Source organism: Cyprinodon variegatus, unplaced genomic scaffold (genome assembly GCF_000732505.1).
Source record: "Cyprinodon variegatus isolate N-32 unplaced genomic scaffold, C_variegatus-1.0 Scaffold16, whole genome shotgun sequence".
NCBI classification, from domain to species: domain Eukaryota; kingdom Metazoa; phylum Chordata; class Actinopteri; order Cyprinodontiformes; family Cyprinodontidae; genus Cyprinodon; species Cyprinodon variegatus.
In genome coordinates this window covers 1,934,041-1,952,284 of record NW_015150469.1, presented here as the reverse complement: position 1 = coordinate 1,952,284, position 18,244 = coordinate 1,934,041, and the positions used below count along the sequence as shown (strand labels likewise).

At 36.9% G+C, this 18,244-nt stretch overlaps 1 protein-coding gene across 1 annotated transcript; it reads right to left on the bottom strand.

The window, feature by feature from the left end:
* Positions 1-9,677: 9,677 nt before the first annotated feature.
* On the bottom strand, positions 9,678-14,257 carry LOC107092047 (homeobox protein Hox-A7-like). Its single transcript, XM_015386328.1, has 2 exons — positions 13,806-14,257; positions 9,678-11,867 (listed from the first exon to the last, which is right to left on the bottom strand). The coding sequence occupies exons 1-2, from the start codon at positions 14,155-14,157 to the stop codon at positions 11,392-11,394; spliced, it is 828 nt and encodes a 275-aa protein (XP_015241814.1). The 5' UTR covers positions 14,158-14,257; the 3' UTR covers positions 9,678-11,391.
* Between the last annotated feature and the right edge of the window lie 3,987 nt (positions 14,258-18,244).

The following is an 18,244-nucleotide window of genomic DNA, read 5'->3' as shown; positions in this document are numbered from 1 at the left end:
AGTTGTTATTCAAAATCTTCAAATTTCAGTTTTATTTTTTATGTTAATATTTTGTATGTCTTTTAATTTTTTAGTAATCACAAAATAATAAAGCGTAATGAACAACTTCTAACTGCACTCTTACAACGCAGAAATATGGTCTCAGCTGTGGGAGTTAATGGGATTCTACAGGCAGCGATGTGCTGAATGACTGAGTGCAATATATCCCCCTCTCTCCGTGCATTTGCATGGCGCGCGGATCCATCTTCGTGTCAGCTCGGAGGTTACTCAGGGTTCACGCGCTTGCTTGTTTCTCTCCTCCGCACTCAATAAATAAATCTCTGCAGCTTTCTGTTTACCGCCTGAATATAAATTTGTTTGCAGTCGATCGAAGACCTGTGCGGAGGTATTAGAAATTGTATTTCTGTAATGGCTTTCAGCAGGGGGAGGAGGGGGTGGGAAGAGGCTACAGGGAGGGGGATAAAAAACAAGTGCTAGTAAGCTCTTTTTTTAATTCTAAAAAATGGCAAAGACCTCATTCTGTTATACCTTCTTTATGCCGCGGATTACATTTAAAATAACATGGTTATATTATGGCACAATAATGACAATCTATTTACATTCTTGTCATAGATTTGATTTGCAAATTTGAGGTTCTGTTTTACATAATAAACACATTTAGTGCTATAAACATCTGCATCTGATATTTCACAACCAACTGCACCCCTTTGACCCACCAAAGCAAGTTTTTCCATCAGAACACAGTATTTTCTTTATTTTCCATTATAAATCTTTTATAAACAATATTTTTCACAAGAAACATATTTTCGATAACAACAATAGAATTCAGCTCCTGATTCTTAAGGTAAACAAATGGTACTCCTACATTTTTTTATTCTAAATGGTGGCGCTAGGGGTGTATAAACTTTGAATGGTCCGCCCCAACATAAGACTTTTTTGTATAAAGTAATGATCTCTTATTTTTTGAAGACCTGTGAAGACCTAATTTTGGCATAAAGGTGCACCTATCAATTTAGATTTAAAATTAAACAAATATGCCAGAAATTGGGTGCTCTGATGTCTTTAACATAGTATAAATTTAAAATCAAGTTTTTATGATTTTAGACTATTATGGTCTTTCAAGTGTTTGATCCATTACATACTGGTGTAAGGATCAGAAATGTGTGACAGACTTTAAAAGAATGACATCAGGAAGAGGAATAAAAGTAGTAAATTGATATAAAATAAAGATAATATGAATGCAAATAAAGAAATTAATTAACCTACCTCCTCGAAAATCCATCATGGAAAAATAACATGCATAAAATAATATCAATCAATCAAAAATATATTAGTGCTAAATACCCCCAAACCCCCACTGCTGACTGCAGGTGAGGTAAACATGGGAGATCCTGGTGGCTTTGTCAGGATGCTGGAGGAGGGAGAGGGTATTGACTGACACTAATTTGTTTTGTGTCCACGGTCCACAGTGTGTCAATAGGGAGTCAAGGTCCTGGGATCAGCTCTAACATGCTCGGATTACCTTCTCAGTTTGGCCTGAACCCTGCTGACATTTTGATGCTGTGGCCGCTGTTGACACAGACCTCTGCAATAATGTTGATCCTCATCATGTGTCAGGTCTCGACCCTTACAAAGGCAGGTAGTGCGGTTAAAACAAGTGGTAGAAAAGAGCCATCAGTGCCTGGGTTTATAGGGTTCTTATGTTGTTATAGAGCTGTAACACCTTGCAGGGACAAATAGACAGTGCAGCTAAAAACAGTGAAAAAGGAGACAAAGGGACAGAAGTGAACCACACTGGCCGTTTTAAAGATGGCTGCATGATTGATAGGGCATGTCTGCTTTCTTCAAGTATTGACATTTTTGAGAAATTGTGATGTCAAATGAAAGGTTCAGCTTTGCCCACACAGAATCTTGGGAATACCACTCCAAACCAAAGGAAATTAATCCACGCACTGCAGGAAATTCTAATAATTGTCTTTGCTCCATTGTTGAATGATATGAAAGCTGTCACAGTACATGCAGCGTCATCGTAAATCCAATACAACGACTCTGCAAATGGTGAGAGACATCACAGACAAAGGCGTTGTGCACACAAGGCTCAGCAGCGTGAAGATGAAGCAATGCCTTGATAATTCCAGGGCCTTTCCATATCAGCCTGCTGTGTATATGTGCAGCAGTTCTATGCAGCTCCAGCGAGTCAAGAGGTTCAGAGTCGGCACAATCCCAAACATCATGACAACAAGTCATCAGTCATCTTCCCTCTGAGCTGCTGTGCACACTTGTGTGTTTCCGGCGTTCTTACTGTGGGAAATGAGCAGGGTTAAACATGAAACAGGAGGAAATGCTCATCACTGCAGCTCACTGTGCAATATTCTCCTTCAAAGCAGTGTTAGCTGCAGGGAAAGAGGAGTTGTTTATAGTATTATTCTTCTTGCTTAAACATCCCCTGCTTGTTCACCATGCAGATCAGCTGTCTGCTGCAATTACTAATCAGTTTTAATGGCAAAAGGACTAATGGAGAAATTACACCAGATTAACAGATTACTAATTAAAGAGTGTTGAGAGAATCTTCAAAAATAAAATGTATACAACAAAGAAGTCTTAGTTTGATATCTTTAGGATTTTCTTGGCTAAATTCCATTTATATAAAACAACAAAATCATCTGTGTCAGCTTTTTCCTGCTTGGCAGCAAAGCTCCATGATGTTTATAAGCTCAATATTTAAACCCCACACATATTGGTTAAGAGCTCTGCAGTTACAACAGAAGGATTTTTGTGCACCATTTAATCCAACAGTGAGTCTTACATTTTGAGTCACTGGAAACCAAAGTAGAATTAATGTTATACAGCACAGCATGAATTTAATAAACCAGAACTCAGTAAAACGACTGTTTTAACACCAGTTGTGTTTATTATAGGGAGCATAAAGAAAGAGCTGTTTTTATGCAGTGTATCATGTTTAAATTTGTTTGCAATTAGCTTTGCTTCCCCCCCATGTGTCCATTGTCCAAAACAACCCCATGCTGCATATTAATGATAACAACAATATCTGCAAAACTCATAAAATGTTTATTTCCTAAAACACTTGTTTTTCTTTATCTCTGTTCAATTTGTAGAATAGTTTAACACTCTAAGTCTCTGCGGTGCAGCTCGCTGGACTTGTGCTTTTGATGAAGGCAATAAAACATTTATTGGACTGTAAAGCAGAATTATTACACCTTAAAAGGTGATAATTTCACAGTTTACATTTTGAATAATCCACTTGTATGAACAAATGTATACTAAACTGCTAGTTTATTAGGTACAATGGGGAAAACTAATCTAATTTAAATGTAACAGTACAATAAATCCTGCCTTATAAAGATGCAGTTATGTTGAAACTATTTCAGAGAAACGTTAAATCAAGTGTCTGATTCTTACTTTAAATGTTGTGAATTGTGCAGCAATTAAATATGTTCAGTTTATATTTTTTGCTATGAAAAATGATTCAAATGTTTTAAATAATAAGTAAAGTCCTGAACATTAGGAAGGAGAATTACTTTATTAGATCTAGGTTATGCAATTTCAACTCCCTGGTGTAATACCACTCTGTTCAAAATAGCACTGTAGACATAAAAAACAACAGCTAACTCAGAGAATCAACTTTCAACGAATTCCAGGCACAATTCTAAAAAAATGAGAAATAAAATCATGACATCATTGTGAAAACTTGATGAAAAATGGTGGTACAAATACTTCATTGATGTCCAGCCAATTTCAGGAGTTTATATTTGTGGTAAACCTTTTAAGTATGACTTCAGATTTAATGCGATGTTTGCAAACCAAACAGGAAATAACACAGTCCTGTACAGGATACGGTGCCACAGTCCCTGTATGAGTTATTGTACATTCACTGTACTGGGAAACACTTTGATTCACATTTCTTACATCTGAAACAAAAATGCTGTTCTACTTGCACAACACATGAACATGTAAAGGGATATCTAAATCAATTTTATGTAACACAAATATTTATTTATTCCAGTAATTTGGTTCAACTCAAAAACTCAAACTCATTAAATACATTTATTGCACACAGATTAACATATGTCAAGCTTTAAATTATCTTGAATTTGAGGGTTATGGCTTACACTGAAGAAAAACTAAAATCTTGGTCATCAGATGAAGAGATTAAGACCAATAATTAAAGAACTAGGACATGTTATGGACCAATAATGATGAAGACTGCTTACTTGACAGTTGTTTCCCTCAAAAAGATGAAGCTATAGGTAAATGCTAAATAACCTTGTCGGTGCTGTAGCCAAGCAAATCAACTAAATGATGTGAACTATAAATAAGGGATGATATGGGGAGCCAAGTCATCTATAGTTGGTCCACGGTTTTTATAAAGTCCAAAGTTGGTGCCTCAGACGAGTCACCTCCAAGTTAAATAGCAGTGATGGGACACAGTAATTCTTAAGTAGATTTTTTTTGAGAAACTGAATAGCTTATTTTCATCTTCTGAAAGCCACAACAATTAAAGCTAACAGAAATAAACACAGAAAAATACCATTTGAATTGCAAAAGTCAGCTTTTCAATTATGTTTTTCATTTATTGAGATTTCTAAGCACACACTGCTATAGTTATTGTCAGTATGCCCTTTATGTTTATATCACTTTAAACCAAACGAAAGTGAATATTGATCAGAACCTAATGAAGCCGTTGGGATTTGAATGTTTCCTGGGTGTTCAATACCACTGAAAATGTGACATTTAGCTGAGTGGCGAGCACTTCACATAGGAAACTTCTCTTCTGCATTCGACTTTCTCCCTACTGCACAGCTCAGATCCACCAACAGCTGTGACACCTTCATCACCAACTTATCTTTTTATTGTCACAGATCATCCTTAACTGGGAAGCATTTAAAAAGCCGTTGATCTTGATAATGCAGAGCTATAATATGACATTAACAGTTGTAAGAGATTCAGGAAGTCAAATTTCTGAGACGGATGAGTCGTAGCACATGAGTTATCATCCATCTACCTGAGCGATGCCCGAGCTCCTGTTCCACACGAAGGAGCAGACAAATAAATAAAAGCCATAAAGGTGACATGGGAAATTGGTACTTAACAATCATCTTGAGCAACAAGCATCCTGCCAGAGTGGTGGGCACCAGTAACTGCTGTGGAAGGAAAAGACTGAGAAGGTTAACAGGTCATAAAAAGAACAAAGTCTCCTTAAGGGACCACATTAAAGTTTTGGGTTTCCTTCCTCTATGGACAAAAAAATAATAATCAGTTTTGATTACTTTTAAGAAAGGCCATTATGTGATTTGAAATAATCAAATCAGTATTGCAACCTTATTTGCTTATATTTGATTGTGTGACTTTTGTTTTAACAAACAGGCTTACTGTCAAGTTAGGAATACTTCAGGACTTTTCAAATTATTTCATGTATTAGTTCTTTATACGAGTAAAATTAAATTAAATCATAAAGCAGAAATAGATGGAGCTTGGATGTAAAATCTTTGAAGGTCTTTTTCTTGTTTTTATTTTTATTGATAAAAAATGAGTACAGACTTTCTCTTGTGTCTCAAATAAAAGAAGAATATCTTATTTGAGGGCATGATGTTTTGAGTAAAGTTCGTTTGCAGGCCTGATTGAGGCAGCAAGTTTTATTGAGGTGTTTTTTTTTTTTTGTCTTAAAAATGCATATTTGCAGTTTGGCAAACATGAAAGGTAGCAAAAAAGCAATTCACCTTCAGTAAATATTTTTATGTGTTGCAAAGCAATTCTAAAAACCTTTTTATGAATTTTACTTTAGTGTGTGTACTAGAATTGAGTCAACACAGTTATACAGAAAGGCTTCTTTCAACAGCTACCAACAGCACAATGCATTGCACCCTGGAGTGTTTCTGCATGCAGGCTCTCCAAATTCATGTGTAAGTTCCATCCTTGTATCAATGGAACATAGGTTCATTGGTTATGCTATAGGTGCATGTGGATGGATATTTGTCATGTATGTCTCTGTTTCCATCTTTGACTACCTACTTATCAAGGATGTATTTCACTTTTTGCTCAATAGCCACTAGAAAATGGCATCAAACCCTTGTAACACAGGTGCAAGCATAAAGATAATGGACTAACTCTTCCTAATTGTTTTATTAACTCAGAAAACCAATGTATTCAAGTTTCTGTATTAGAAGTATACCTACCGTGTTAGAGTATAACACCCAGAAAATTTAAGGGCTGGTTATACTCCCCGCAGCACTGTGTCGCAGTGAGCTTGTCCCAGATATTTTTGACTTGTGCCCAACATTGAAGCGTGGTCTGTGCTATGTTTATTCCATGCCACACCGCAAGAGGAACAATCACGAACTAGCTGTGGGTTTAGGTACGGCCAAGGCAGTGAGGAAGTGGGGGCAAGTTTGTGCGACAAAGGAGGGAAATGAGGGCAAAAAAGAGCGTAGATCCAGGTGGAAAAAGGGTCCCAGCGTTCTTGCGCACCTAGCTGCTCCAACGTTACAAGTAATTTTCCGCAATGGGGGTCATACAAATAAAACAAGCCGGTGATGTAACAAACAGGAAATACGCATAGTGTAGAGTGGATGTAGATTTGACCAATCAGAGGTCTCCTGTCTGCGGCACTGTCTGCGGTCACCTACAGTTTTGGAGAGGTGCAGCATAGGCAGAGGCACATTTGCATTTACTGTGACACACACACAGACAGTCTGCTTTCTGAGTAAAAATCAGCCTTTAGTGATCATCATATTAAAATTCTACAACTTTTACTATTTCATACTTGTAGGATTTCAGTTAAGGTAATTAACAGACATTCAAAAGGGGAACAATAATAAACAGAGAAAAATAAATAAATAATAAACAAAAGAGGAAACTTTTTGCTGCAATTCATGAAGGTATGTTTAAATTCCTTTTTTTTTCAGTTCACTCATAAAAAATATGCATGTATGACAGTGGAGCCTGTCAAGTTTATATGGATGGACCCCAGGCCATACCTCCAATTTAGTGGTGCAAAAATGTTTTTGCATATTTTTTCCAGCTCTGTTTCTAAGTTTTGATGTTTCATTTCTGTATTAAAATAGAATGTGTTTTTTAGTTCGTAGACATGCTATTTTATATACTTTAGAAACAGATAAAGAAATTCATATGGATATAGTGCACATCTGTATTTTTTTCTACAGATGTTGTTTTTTTTTTACCTGGTTTGTATTTTTGTGGCTTAGCATCCCATTTAACCACTATATCTGAACTGGAACAGTTACTTCAGTGTCTGGATTAGTTAATAATTTTTTTTTCAATTTTAGTGCATAATTTTAACTGTCCTTATAAATATTGAATAAATGCTACAAATATTTGGTTCAACTTTTTTCACCACATGTTGTGCTTTTAAATCTTATTTTTGGATAACTTTAAAAAGGAAAACCTGTAGAAGACCTACTTTCAAATCATTATTGAAGAGGTATGTGGTGGACGACATACATCCAGCTTAACTGAGAAGTGAGCCTGTCATTTCGATGGGTTATGTAAATTACTGCATTTGAATTGTGATTTGTAACATAAAAAATAATAATAATAAATTGGTAAATAAAACACTGAAAGGAAACATCCATATTTTGTGGGAATTCTATTTAAAGTCTTTAAGTTTTTATTGTATCCAAACATTAATGGCAGAAATAAACAGAACACCAAAAAAACAACAACCCTGTTTTGAGGAGGGGCTGGAAACACATCACTACTATAAATCAATGTATTCATGCAATATTATTATGAGACAATACTGGTTAAACTGTTCACTGGTGCTTAGATGGATTTAGACTACTATCAGCATCAATTCACTGATCGAAATAAGTTCTTTCATATTTTTCATACTTTTGTTTTCATGCAAGCTTGGACAGAAGTCTGATACACAAAATCTTTCTCATGTACAGAAACAAATCAATTTCACAACATCTTTGGATAAGGCAGTAAAGCATTAGCGACTGAACAGGACAAAAAATCTTTTCATATTAATGATGGACCATTACCAAAGCGGGTTTCATGGCAATATTCTACAGGCATGATTTATCGCTTTTATGCATGTATTTTATTGCAAAAGCCAAGAAATCTTCAAAAGAGCATGTAGGGATCTTTGGCTTAGATATCTGCCTTTGGGAACAGATGCCAAGTCAAGCAGTTAACAGAGTCCAGTGAGTAAGTGGGAAATAATGACTTTAGATGCTAATGTGAGAACAACCAGCTAACCTAATGTTCAGATGGACATAGAGTGTCCCCCTTCGCTCTGGGGCCCTTGAGTGGAGGCTTTCCTTGACCTCAGGGGATCCCCCTTGACCCCATCCATGGAATTACTGCACACCAGTGTGTGGATCCTCCTGGCTCTTAGTGTCTGGAAACGGAATGTGTTAAGGAAAGGAGGTAAAGGTCTGTTTGAGCCTCAGCAACCATTAGAATCATAAATCATCTGGTGTATCCAAGAATTTTAGGAATCTAGCACAGTCTGCTCTGCATTCCTCATGATTCCTTCTTTTTCTCCCTTTTAGTTAAGTGAGCGCATTTCTACAACACAACTTTCTTTCCTATATGGCTTTTATTGCTTTCCTGTCGTCATCACCTTTTGATGCAGAGTTTCTTTTTTTTTTACTAAAACATTCGCTTAGTTTTAGCTCACATTTAACTCCCCAAACATAAGCAAAGACTTACTAAATGAAAGCTGATCCTGGGACTGACAATGAATTGAGAGTAGCGAGTTATTAGAGGGGGTGGAGGGTGGGGGCGGGGGGAATCAGCTTTACAGCTCTGGGTTTAGGAGCTGTCATTTGGCCTCCATGACAGCTCATTCACTGTAAGGCCACTCATATAAAACTGTCAGCATGCCCACAATTTGTGCGCAGTTTTGTTTACAAAATCTATGCTCAGGCTCAAATTATCAACTGTTAAAGAAGGTTAGCTCCTTCATCGGGTGTTGTTATTATCTATGACATATGAAATCATGGAAACTCCTGAGCTCAAGTGACCCACTTTTTACAAATAAAAACCTTCTTATCTCTTTGGAATTTGCTGATAAAAACACAAAAAATATTTTGATAACCCAGTTTACATTTGAGACTCCTTAAGGAAGTCTCAAATGTAAACTGGAAGCACAGATGCCAGCAAATAACAATGCTCTTTGAGATAATATGCTGTCATTGGTGATTGGGGAGTGTTGGTCTGTCATGGCCCCGTGGCGAGTTGGAATGGCTTCCACAGTACATGACTAAACATGCCCCCTGAGAGCAAGGCCAGTCCTGACTTGCAGAGCTAAAATTTGGCTACAGAAAGAGGCGAGGGCTGGGGGTTGGGGGGGAGGCAGGAGGAGATCTTGTCATGGTGCCCAGTGGGTTCAGAGCTTGAGGTTGGAGCGCTGGAAAAACTGCCTTGTCTCTTTGATTAATGGAGGGGGAAACTCTGAGGCAGCGGAGCGGCAGAGAGGTAGGATTGTGCAATGTGAATACACAACACTGTAAAGTTTTCAATGAATCCAAAGCCCTGTTTAATTTAAATGCATAATCCATCTCATTTTTTTCATTTGGCAAAGGAATCCATAATTAGGAAATACGGTTAAAAAAGTCATTCGCTTCAGAAATGAACAAGGTAAACACTGCACATGATTACATTTTTATAAATGTGTTTATTAAGCCTGTTTAGCATGAAAACATTCATCAAAAATAATGGGGGACACTCACTGCATGTATAACAACCTTCATAAAGATAAAAAAATAATTAAACTTAAACAATACTTTCCTCATTTCACATTTGAACACTTTACATAAACAAACAACTACAAGCCCACCACTTAATGATATTCAAACAACAATGTTGCAGTAAAAAAACAACACATAAAGAAACATTCATTAGGTGATCAAAATCTCCTTCATGCAAAAATATTAAAAATATGCACTATTTACTTTTTGCAGCTGCAGGGCTTTGCAAAAGTATAACACCATTGTACATTTTGTCAATGATACTTTTATGTGACAGACCAGACTAAAGAAAAGAAGTTTCACATAGAAGTAACAAGGAAAAAAATGCATAATATGCTAATGTTTTAGAAACATAAAGCTGAAAGATTTCAAATGCATTAGTATTTAAGCAACTCTGAGTTAATATTTACGCAGACTCACTTTTATCTGAAATGTTTGTTTATTCCCCCCATTCAAATGCAGCTCATGTTCAAGTGTCTACGATTTCCAGTTTTCTTTCTTGCAACAGTTCTCTGGGTGAATGTAAGGTCGGCCTGGTACTTATTAATACATGGCTTTGAGTTGTACAGTCTATTATTCTGGAGCATGCCGAGGGTGGTCATCCTCCACAGTATCAAGGCTTGTGACCTCAAGCACCATTTCTGCTGAAGTCACAAGATGCTTAACTTCATCTATCTCCCCATTTACTCTGACAGGCTTGTCAATGCATGATGCTGCCATCACCGTATTTTGTGGCTGGTGAATAAGGGGTTGCGTAAAACCTAAAGTATAATTTCTTCTGGATTTAGTTTAACAGTTCCTTTCTTATTATTATTCTTCCACAATGGGTAGATTTTTGGACCTTATAGTCATCATGTTGACAGAATTTCCCGACTCTAAATCTCCCAATTATTGATCTCCTTGCCAAATTTGTCAATGTAGACAAATGCCCATGTCTTGAAAGGTTTGTATATATGATATGTTTTTTTTATTTTTTTTATTTTTTTTTATTTCGAGATTATGTAATAAACAGTGCTAAAAGGGATTTTAAAACCTAGAGATATTGTTTAAATGTATGATATGTTTTTCCATACTCTTATTTCTGATCTCTCTGATGTTGTCTATGGTTTGTATGATGCCATTTGCTCACTGATGTTTTCTAAAAACCCTCACAGATTAACTAACACACAGACTCTACTTACTAATGATATGAATTTTAAAGACAAATGTAAATACATTCACATTTTTTTTGTTTGTTTGTTTAAAAATCTAAGTATCCTTTCCCTTTAAGCACACAATTCAACATTACTTTCTACTAGTATTTGACAGAAAATCTTGATCAATTAAATATCAATTCATGGTTAGTGAGAAATGTGAGAACAATTCCAGCCATACTGATACTTTTGCAATGTGCTGCACATTACCATTTATTACAATAAAGTCTCCTTCCACCACAAATTGGAAAAACCTTCAGCCTTCTTTTCCTTAGCCTATTAACACAGAGAATATTGCTGCAGATCTCCTTTAATTAAGATATGCTTATGTAGTTTAAATAAATTGTTTCATGAACGGATGTATTAAGTGGATTACCTTCCCAGGGATGCTGTTCATGCATCCTCCGGTCTTTTATAAATAGGTGAAGGTCAATGCCTGAGATGGTAGCCTTTATAGACCCTCAGAGCCGGTTTAAAATGCTGACTTGCTGATGACCTTCTGTATCTGCGCATGAAATGGAGTGGGTATTCAAAACAGATGGAAGCATGTAGTTGAGACAGGATGGGTGGGCAGTGTCAAACAGAGAGAACATAGCGGGATCCATGGAGGTTACTTGCAATGAAGGGGAGAAGGGAGTTCTGATAGCTGTTGGGAGCCGCATTTGCTTGCTGCAAAGGGGATCCTGGGACGAACCCCTTGCTCTTCCATACTTATGCTCCTTCTTAAGCTTCATCCTGCGGTTCTGAAACCAGATCTTGACCTGGCGGTCGGTGAGCTGCAACCCAGCAGCCATCTCCTGCCTCCGGTGGCGTCGTAGGTAAGGATTGAAATGGAACTCCTTCTCTAGCTCCAGCAGCTGGCTGTTAGTGAAGGATGTCCTTTCTCTCCTAGGCCCTCTGCTTACAGGACCAGCTGCAACACCACCCTTGGCTGAACCTGGGAACAAGCACAGGAAAGCAGCAAATGGTTTTATAAGAAGTTCAATGCATGTAACATCACCATCTTGGGGCCTTCAGTTGCCAGCCAGACCCACCTCTATCCTCAGCTAATCAACCGGAGACCAAGAGGAGCCCTTAGTTCCTACTCAGTCATGCTCCAGACTTCTAAACAAGACTGGCTGTCTAGTGTGTCATGTGCTCAGGGAAAGTTCCCTGCCGAAGAGGCAGTCTGGGGAAAACATCTGACGCCACTACGGCTGCCTGACAGGCCACATTAATCAGAGCTCCACACGGAAGCAGAACTGTCAAATCCCCATCTCAGTCACTTAAAAGGTACCTCGGGAGCACTACTGAAAATAGCCGCCATTAGGGATTCAGTTTGACATGTATATGAACAATACCAGGGCCCTGTTGATAACAATATGACACCGAGAGGTTAATGGATGTTTAATAAGACCTATAGTAAGAGCATTAGAGAGAGGATGGGGCCATCTTTAACTTGGCTGACTATTTCCTTGTTAATTATCAAACTGTTTTATTCATTTAGTAAATATCTTCTTCTTTTTTTTTTGCCTATAAACAACTCTTAAAACACACAAAAACTTCACCTAAGAAACAGGTCAAATTTATATCCAGTTATATAGCGTCTATATTAATCCAAATTCAAGTTTGATTTAGTTAAACATAACAGAACTTATTTTGAGGAATTTTGCAAGGCAAAGTGAGATCAAATCAATCCAGTTTAATCAAAGTCCACCTCAGTTATTATGTAATCCATTCAATTGCACTTAGCTTCAAATCACTGTAATCAATTACAACACTATCCAGTCATAAAGTCAGAAAAAATCCAATTATATACATGGAATCAAATCTGTTATTTAGAAAATAAAAAACTTTGTAATGGTTTTAAAAGCAATTAGAAATACCATTCACCTTTGCATCATCTTTTATCTTTGTAGGGAAAGGTTTGTGCAAGCAGAATACAATAGGTTATGTGTTAATATGTTGAAAAACATAAAATATAATCATTTTAATTCACTACTAAGCACTTTTTACACAAAGAGAAAAATACCCAAAATGCACATAAAAAGGAATTAATTACATACTCGGCACAGAAGACCTAAGGGAAAGTTTTTTGTTTACACAGTACAAAATTTCACAAAGTAAAGATCTTGGGGCCGAACAATATACTAAATCACAAACATTGTGAAATTATCAATATGCAAAGTTCTTGTTGTTTATCAGGGGTGCTACTTTTTCATTGAACAAATCTCAAGAGGAACTTGGAAATCTATCAGTATTTCTTAGGATTCTTACTATATTTTAAATTACAATTGAAATGTTTCAGATCTGTTTTATAGATGTCTGGATCTTTGAATTAACCAAAACAGGTTTCTTAAGGTTTAAAGAACCAATGCATTATAAGGTTGTTTTGTATATATTAACTCTGAAAATGGATAAAGAATTTGCCTTGACTAAATTGACTGCAGTACAAGAACACTGGCAGTTATCCTAAGAAAGGCAGTAAAAGTTGATATCCAAGGTGTGTGTCTTTATTACTTGTTATTAATAGCAAAAGACTGTTTGGATGCAGTGTTGGATATGCTCATGTGTAATGTGCTATGCATTCACACTTATCCTTGCAATGGTATAATAATATATTTAGAGGAACGTGCATTGACCTATATCAACAACAGATAACTTTTTCTAGAACTATAGAAATAAATATGTGATGTCAGCATCAATTAATAAACAGGTCTAGAGGAAACTCAGGGAAGTGGCAGACACTGTTATAAAAAAAAGATAGGTCAATGATTAAATGGTGCTTAACTGTTATTTATATTGTTATAGCAGGAATTGAAAATAATATGCATATATGACTGTCAAAATTTCCTGATATTTGCAGCCTTAAAAAACTGAAAAAATAAACACTTACTTGACTGTTTTGAGCCAATTCCTCTTGAATTCATCCAGGGGAAAATGCCTCCTGAGTGGCAGATGGTGACACTACATCCTCTGCTTTTAGTGTCCAGCTTGCCCTTGGCATGGCAGTATACCGCAGGCTCTGGTGGGCGCTCAGAAAGTGCACATGGGTTCAATCTGAAACTGAAAGGATCATTAGAGGTCAGGTTCAGTTGATCAGGTCCTAAATCATGGCCTCCTTCTCCTCTTTCTCCGCTTGTCTCTTCACCCCATCCCACGCCAGGTTTTGGCACTTGTCCAGAGCTCATTTCAAAACTGTTGCCATGTAACTGTGTAGGGAGGGCCACACACTGTTGGGGGTCCATGGACCCCAAGCTAATTAAAGTGGCTCAAATCAAACTCAGAAGTCCCTTAGTAGTAATAAAGCAGAGTTGTATCTGTCTAATATCACATCACAATTAACCTGAATGAATAAAGACACGCAGGATAGTGTCTTTGGAGCTGAAAGCCATGAAGAACGCTTTGAATAATATTTACCAGAGGGGGGGTCCTTTGGTCACGTGTGCCACTCCTCCAATGACAGTGCTCTAGAGTTGGAAACTAATCCTGCTGGCAACTTGGGGTGGCCGAGAAGCTTTTGCGATATTTCTTCAAACATTTTCAGCACGCAGTCCGGCTTTTCTATACCTAGGGATAAAAAAAAAAAAAAACGGGGAATAAAACAGCATCAGATAATTGGACATAAAAAGACATGAAGATGTAAGAAAGAGAAGAATGCGTCCAATCGGAGAAAGGGGAGACAAACAAAGATTTCACGTGTGCTGAGGAGCGTTTTTATTTCAAACCGAGCGTAATGGTTTGTTTTTATTATATATGCTCCAGGAAAAACTGAGAGAGCCTGGTCTTGTTGCTGAGCTATGTGTGGTAGGTCTAAATAAAAATAAACAGCTCCACAAAATTAGTGCGATTATATAACCTAGGCGAATATTTTTATTCCATACCTTACTGCTTTAATGCACTTTTATAAATTAACATTTTCCACATTTTATTACTGCTCTGTTTTTCCCCTCAGACAAACACGGTGGCAAATATTTACCGACGTGTTGTAAAAATGATGATGACAAAGGGTAGAGCTTTAGTCTTTAAAGTTGAAATTATTTCAGATTTTTCTTCAAATCTGGAAGAAAATGAAAACTTCCCTTTATGAATTGGCGGGCTTTTCTTTTTCATAACATATGCTTCTAACTGTCCGAGTGCAAGTGCAGCTTATTAGGATTCAATGGGAGTGGTCAAACAAAAGGCTTGTGACAGTCATTGCTGCACAAAGACAAAGGAGGCAATCATCAAAGGTTTTCCCTTTTCCTGGAGGATGACTCATTTGCATTATTCCGGCTTCACTATTCCGTTTCAGTTGTCGTGAAGGAGCTAACATTTTTAATTTTGTTATTTTACTTTTAATCATTTTTACTGCGCGGTTAAATGGCAAGAACAGTTTGAAGATATACATATATATAACGCGCGCCTGCTTGCAGCAACAAAGACCAACTCAAGGCAAATGTGTTTGAATAAAATATTGAATTAGCAACTCAATTTTAAGACGCAAAATTAAATATTTTGAGGCTGTAATCATCTATATTCAAAAGCTGCAGAATTTGGAATTATAAAGTGGAAAGAAAACTCACTCATTTGATTTTTTTTTTACTTTAACAAAAAAAATAAACATCTGCAAAATCTTGTGCATGAATAAAGTCGCTTGATCTACATTTCGCGCTAAATTTAAACCAGTAAACTCTAAAGGGCCTCAGCACCTTTTCAGGCCGTATCAATCTTAGTGGAAGCAAGCTTCAAATGTAGCCTAAGTTCCTGCTGGTGTTTCACTGCAACAAAGCTGTCTAGAAAGCCCTTTTTAGATGTCTCAGAGGTGATGGATTAGGCTCTAAGGACTGCAAAGCTGGGAAGGTGAGGAGCCTTCCAGCTTTTTATTTTTATTTTTTACGCGTCACCCCTGCTGCCACTATTAGTAGGGTTTACCTGCAACTTCAAAGTGCATGAAGCAATGAAGAATTAAATATTTTATTCTATTTCTCGGTTATTGTTGAAGCATAGAAAAATATCCACTGTTTGATCAACTTCATATGGACATTAATTTAATATAACTATGGTTAAGTGACCATTCAATTTTTAAATAATGCTGTCTTCTTATACAATGGATCAATGGATGATGCAATTTACTTTATTTATAGATACATCAATAAATAAATGAATAAATAAACAAAAATACAATAATTCTGGTTAACGAAGTTATGCCAATGTAAAAAATGTGTGGTATGTTATTATTTTTATCAATATCACACATTTTTTTATTATCATTATTATCATTTAGGTAGGTTACGTGCGGAACTGGCTAAAATTAGGGGGAATGTAATTAAATTCATTGTGTTTTTCTTTCCCTCGTACCCTTGAACGCACACTCTCTGAATTTGGAGATAGAATCTATGATATACTAGCTCAGCAAGACATTAATTTAGCTCCTCCGCGCCTCCACCACAATTCTCCGTGAACTCTGTTTGAACCGCCTCAGCGGCTATAAATCATTTTTCTCTCACACACAAAAGCGCGCCGGTCGCTCTTGGGTGTCAACCCTTTTACAATTCCTCCTTACCTTCTGTGCTCCCTCGCCCGCTGACACAAACAAGCGAGAAAATTGTCGATAAACTTTTATTTTTCATACCAATAACGTTCTAAGAGAGAAAGGGAGAGACTCGTATCCTGCTGCGGCTGCGCACAAGCAGGAGGTAAATCTGGCCACTGCAGATTGTTTTTGTTTTGTTTTTTTTGCTTCTCAATAAAATATGCATCGATGTGATATTGTTTGCAATAAAGACAAATAAGCATAATTGTTTTTTCCCAGAGCTTTAGGAAAACACGGATCTGTTAATGCATGTCCAGGGGACAGAGCTGTGCAGATAAGAGGGGACTGAAAGAGAGCTGGGGAGAAGACGTTAATGGGCAGAGGATGCTGTCGGTTAAAACGGTGCATACAAATGGCGCTGTCTTGGCAGAGCAAGGAGAAGATTTATGGGCCCGGTGCCCTATGTTGCTGTAAACAATGCAGAGTGAAATGAAAGGACCAGAGCTTGCAAACTGCACTTCATAACTTGAGAGGAGACACGCATATCGCCTGTTTCTTACACTTTTTGCAAAATTTACATTCGCAGGGTATTATTTTTTTGGTAGTCATATCTCGGCACCACAGTAAACGTGTGACTTTTTCAAGGAAAGATGTTTGAGTTTTCATTTCACTGTATTTAACTTTGTAAAACGGATAACGTTGTCAGAAATGCATGCACTTGCATACACAATTGATTTCAAACGCGTTTTGCTACTTTATCCTGTTAGGATTGTTGGGGATTGATTTGCATAATTTTAAAGCACTCAACAATAATTGAAGCCCTTAAATGAAAACTAGTATCAGGATGCATTACGTAAGCTGTTCTATCACATCTATTTTTGCTCACAGTTAAAAAAAATCAATTTCAGGTTTTCATTTGCTAAATATATTTATGCAAATTAAAATGTATTAAACTGTTAATTTAGCAATCAATTTAAATGCTTATGCTCTTAACCACGTAACTATATAAAATGTTGCACCTGTACCTATGTGTGTTGCCACGTACATGATATGGTTCAGCGGTGGAGCAGCAGATGCAACTGGTGGCACAGCAGAGAAATCATTGTCATAAAACAAATTAAATCACTTAACCTGTACATAATCGAGAATCTATAGTCTCCTAGATCGCATATTCAGATCACTTGTGCTGATGAAAAGTGAATACCATAACCATAATTCAGTCTAGTGATTGTCTGGGCCCCCGGTGACACCTTCTATGCAGGAAATAGCTTTAATTTCTGGGGTCCTCAACGATGCAGCAACGAGGCTAATTAAATATTTCTCATTGAGGTGTTATGGTGACATAAAGTACCCTCGTAAGTTCACCCAGGCCATCATTCCCTATACAGTAGCCTATTTGATCTGAAGACTTCATTGGTAGTGGTGCCTTTACAGACTCTCCCTCTCCCTCCCTCCCTCTCTCTTCCTCTCTCTCTAGAGATAGATGATCAATGTATCTATCTATCTATCTATCTATCTATCTATCTATCTATCTATCTATCTATCTATCTATCTATCTATCTATCTATCTATCTATTGTTTAGAAATTAAAGGAATACACAACGAACAATTATTGCTTGAAAAAAACGTGAATTTGTCTTTTACTTTACTCCTAACCTTTGGTCAACCATACCTTATCATAATGTTTATGCTTTGCACCAACCTTAAGACTGAACTACTGCATAACGGGTGAGTTACAACAGATAGGCACACCTTTGTTTATTTATTCATTTATTATTTATTTGTATTTTATTTTTTCTATGGTTGTTGGTTTGAATAAA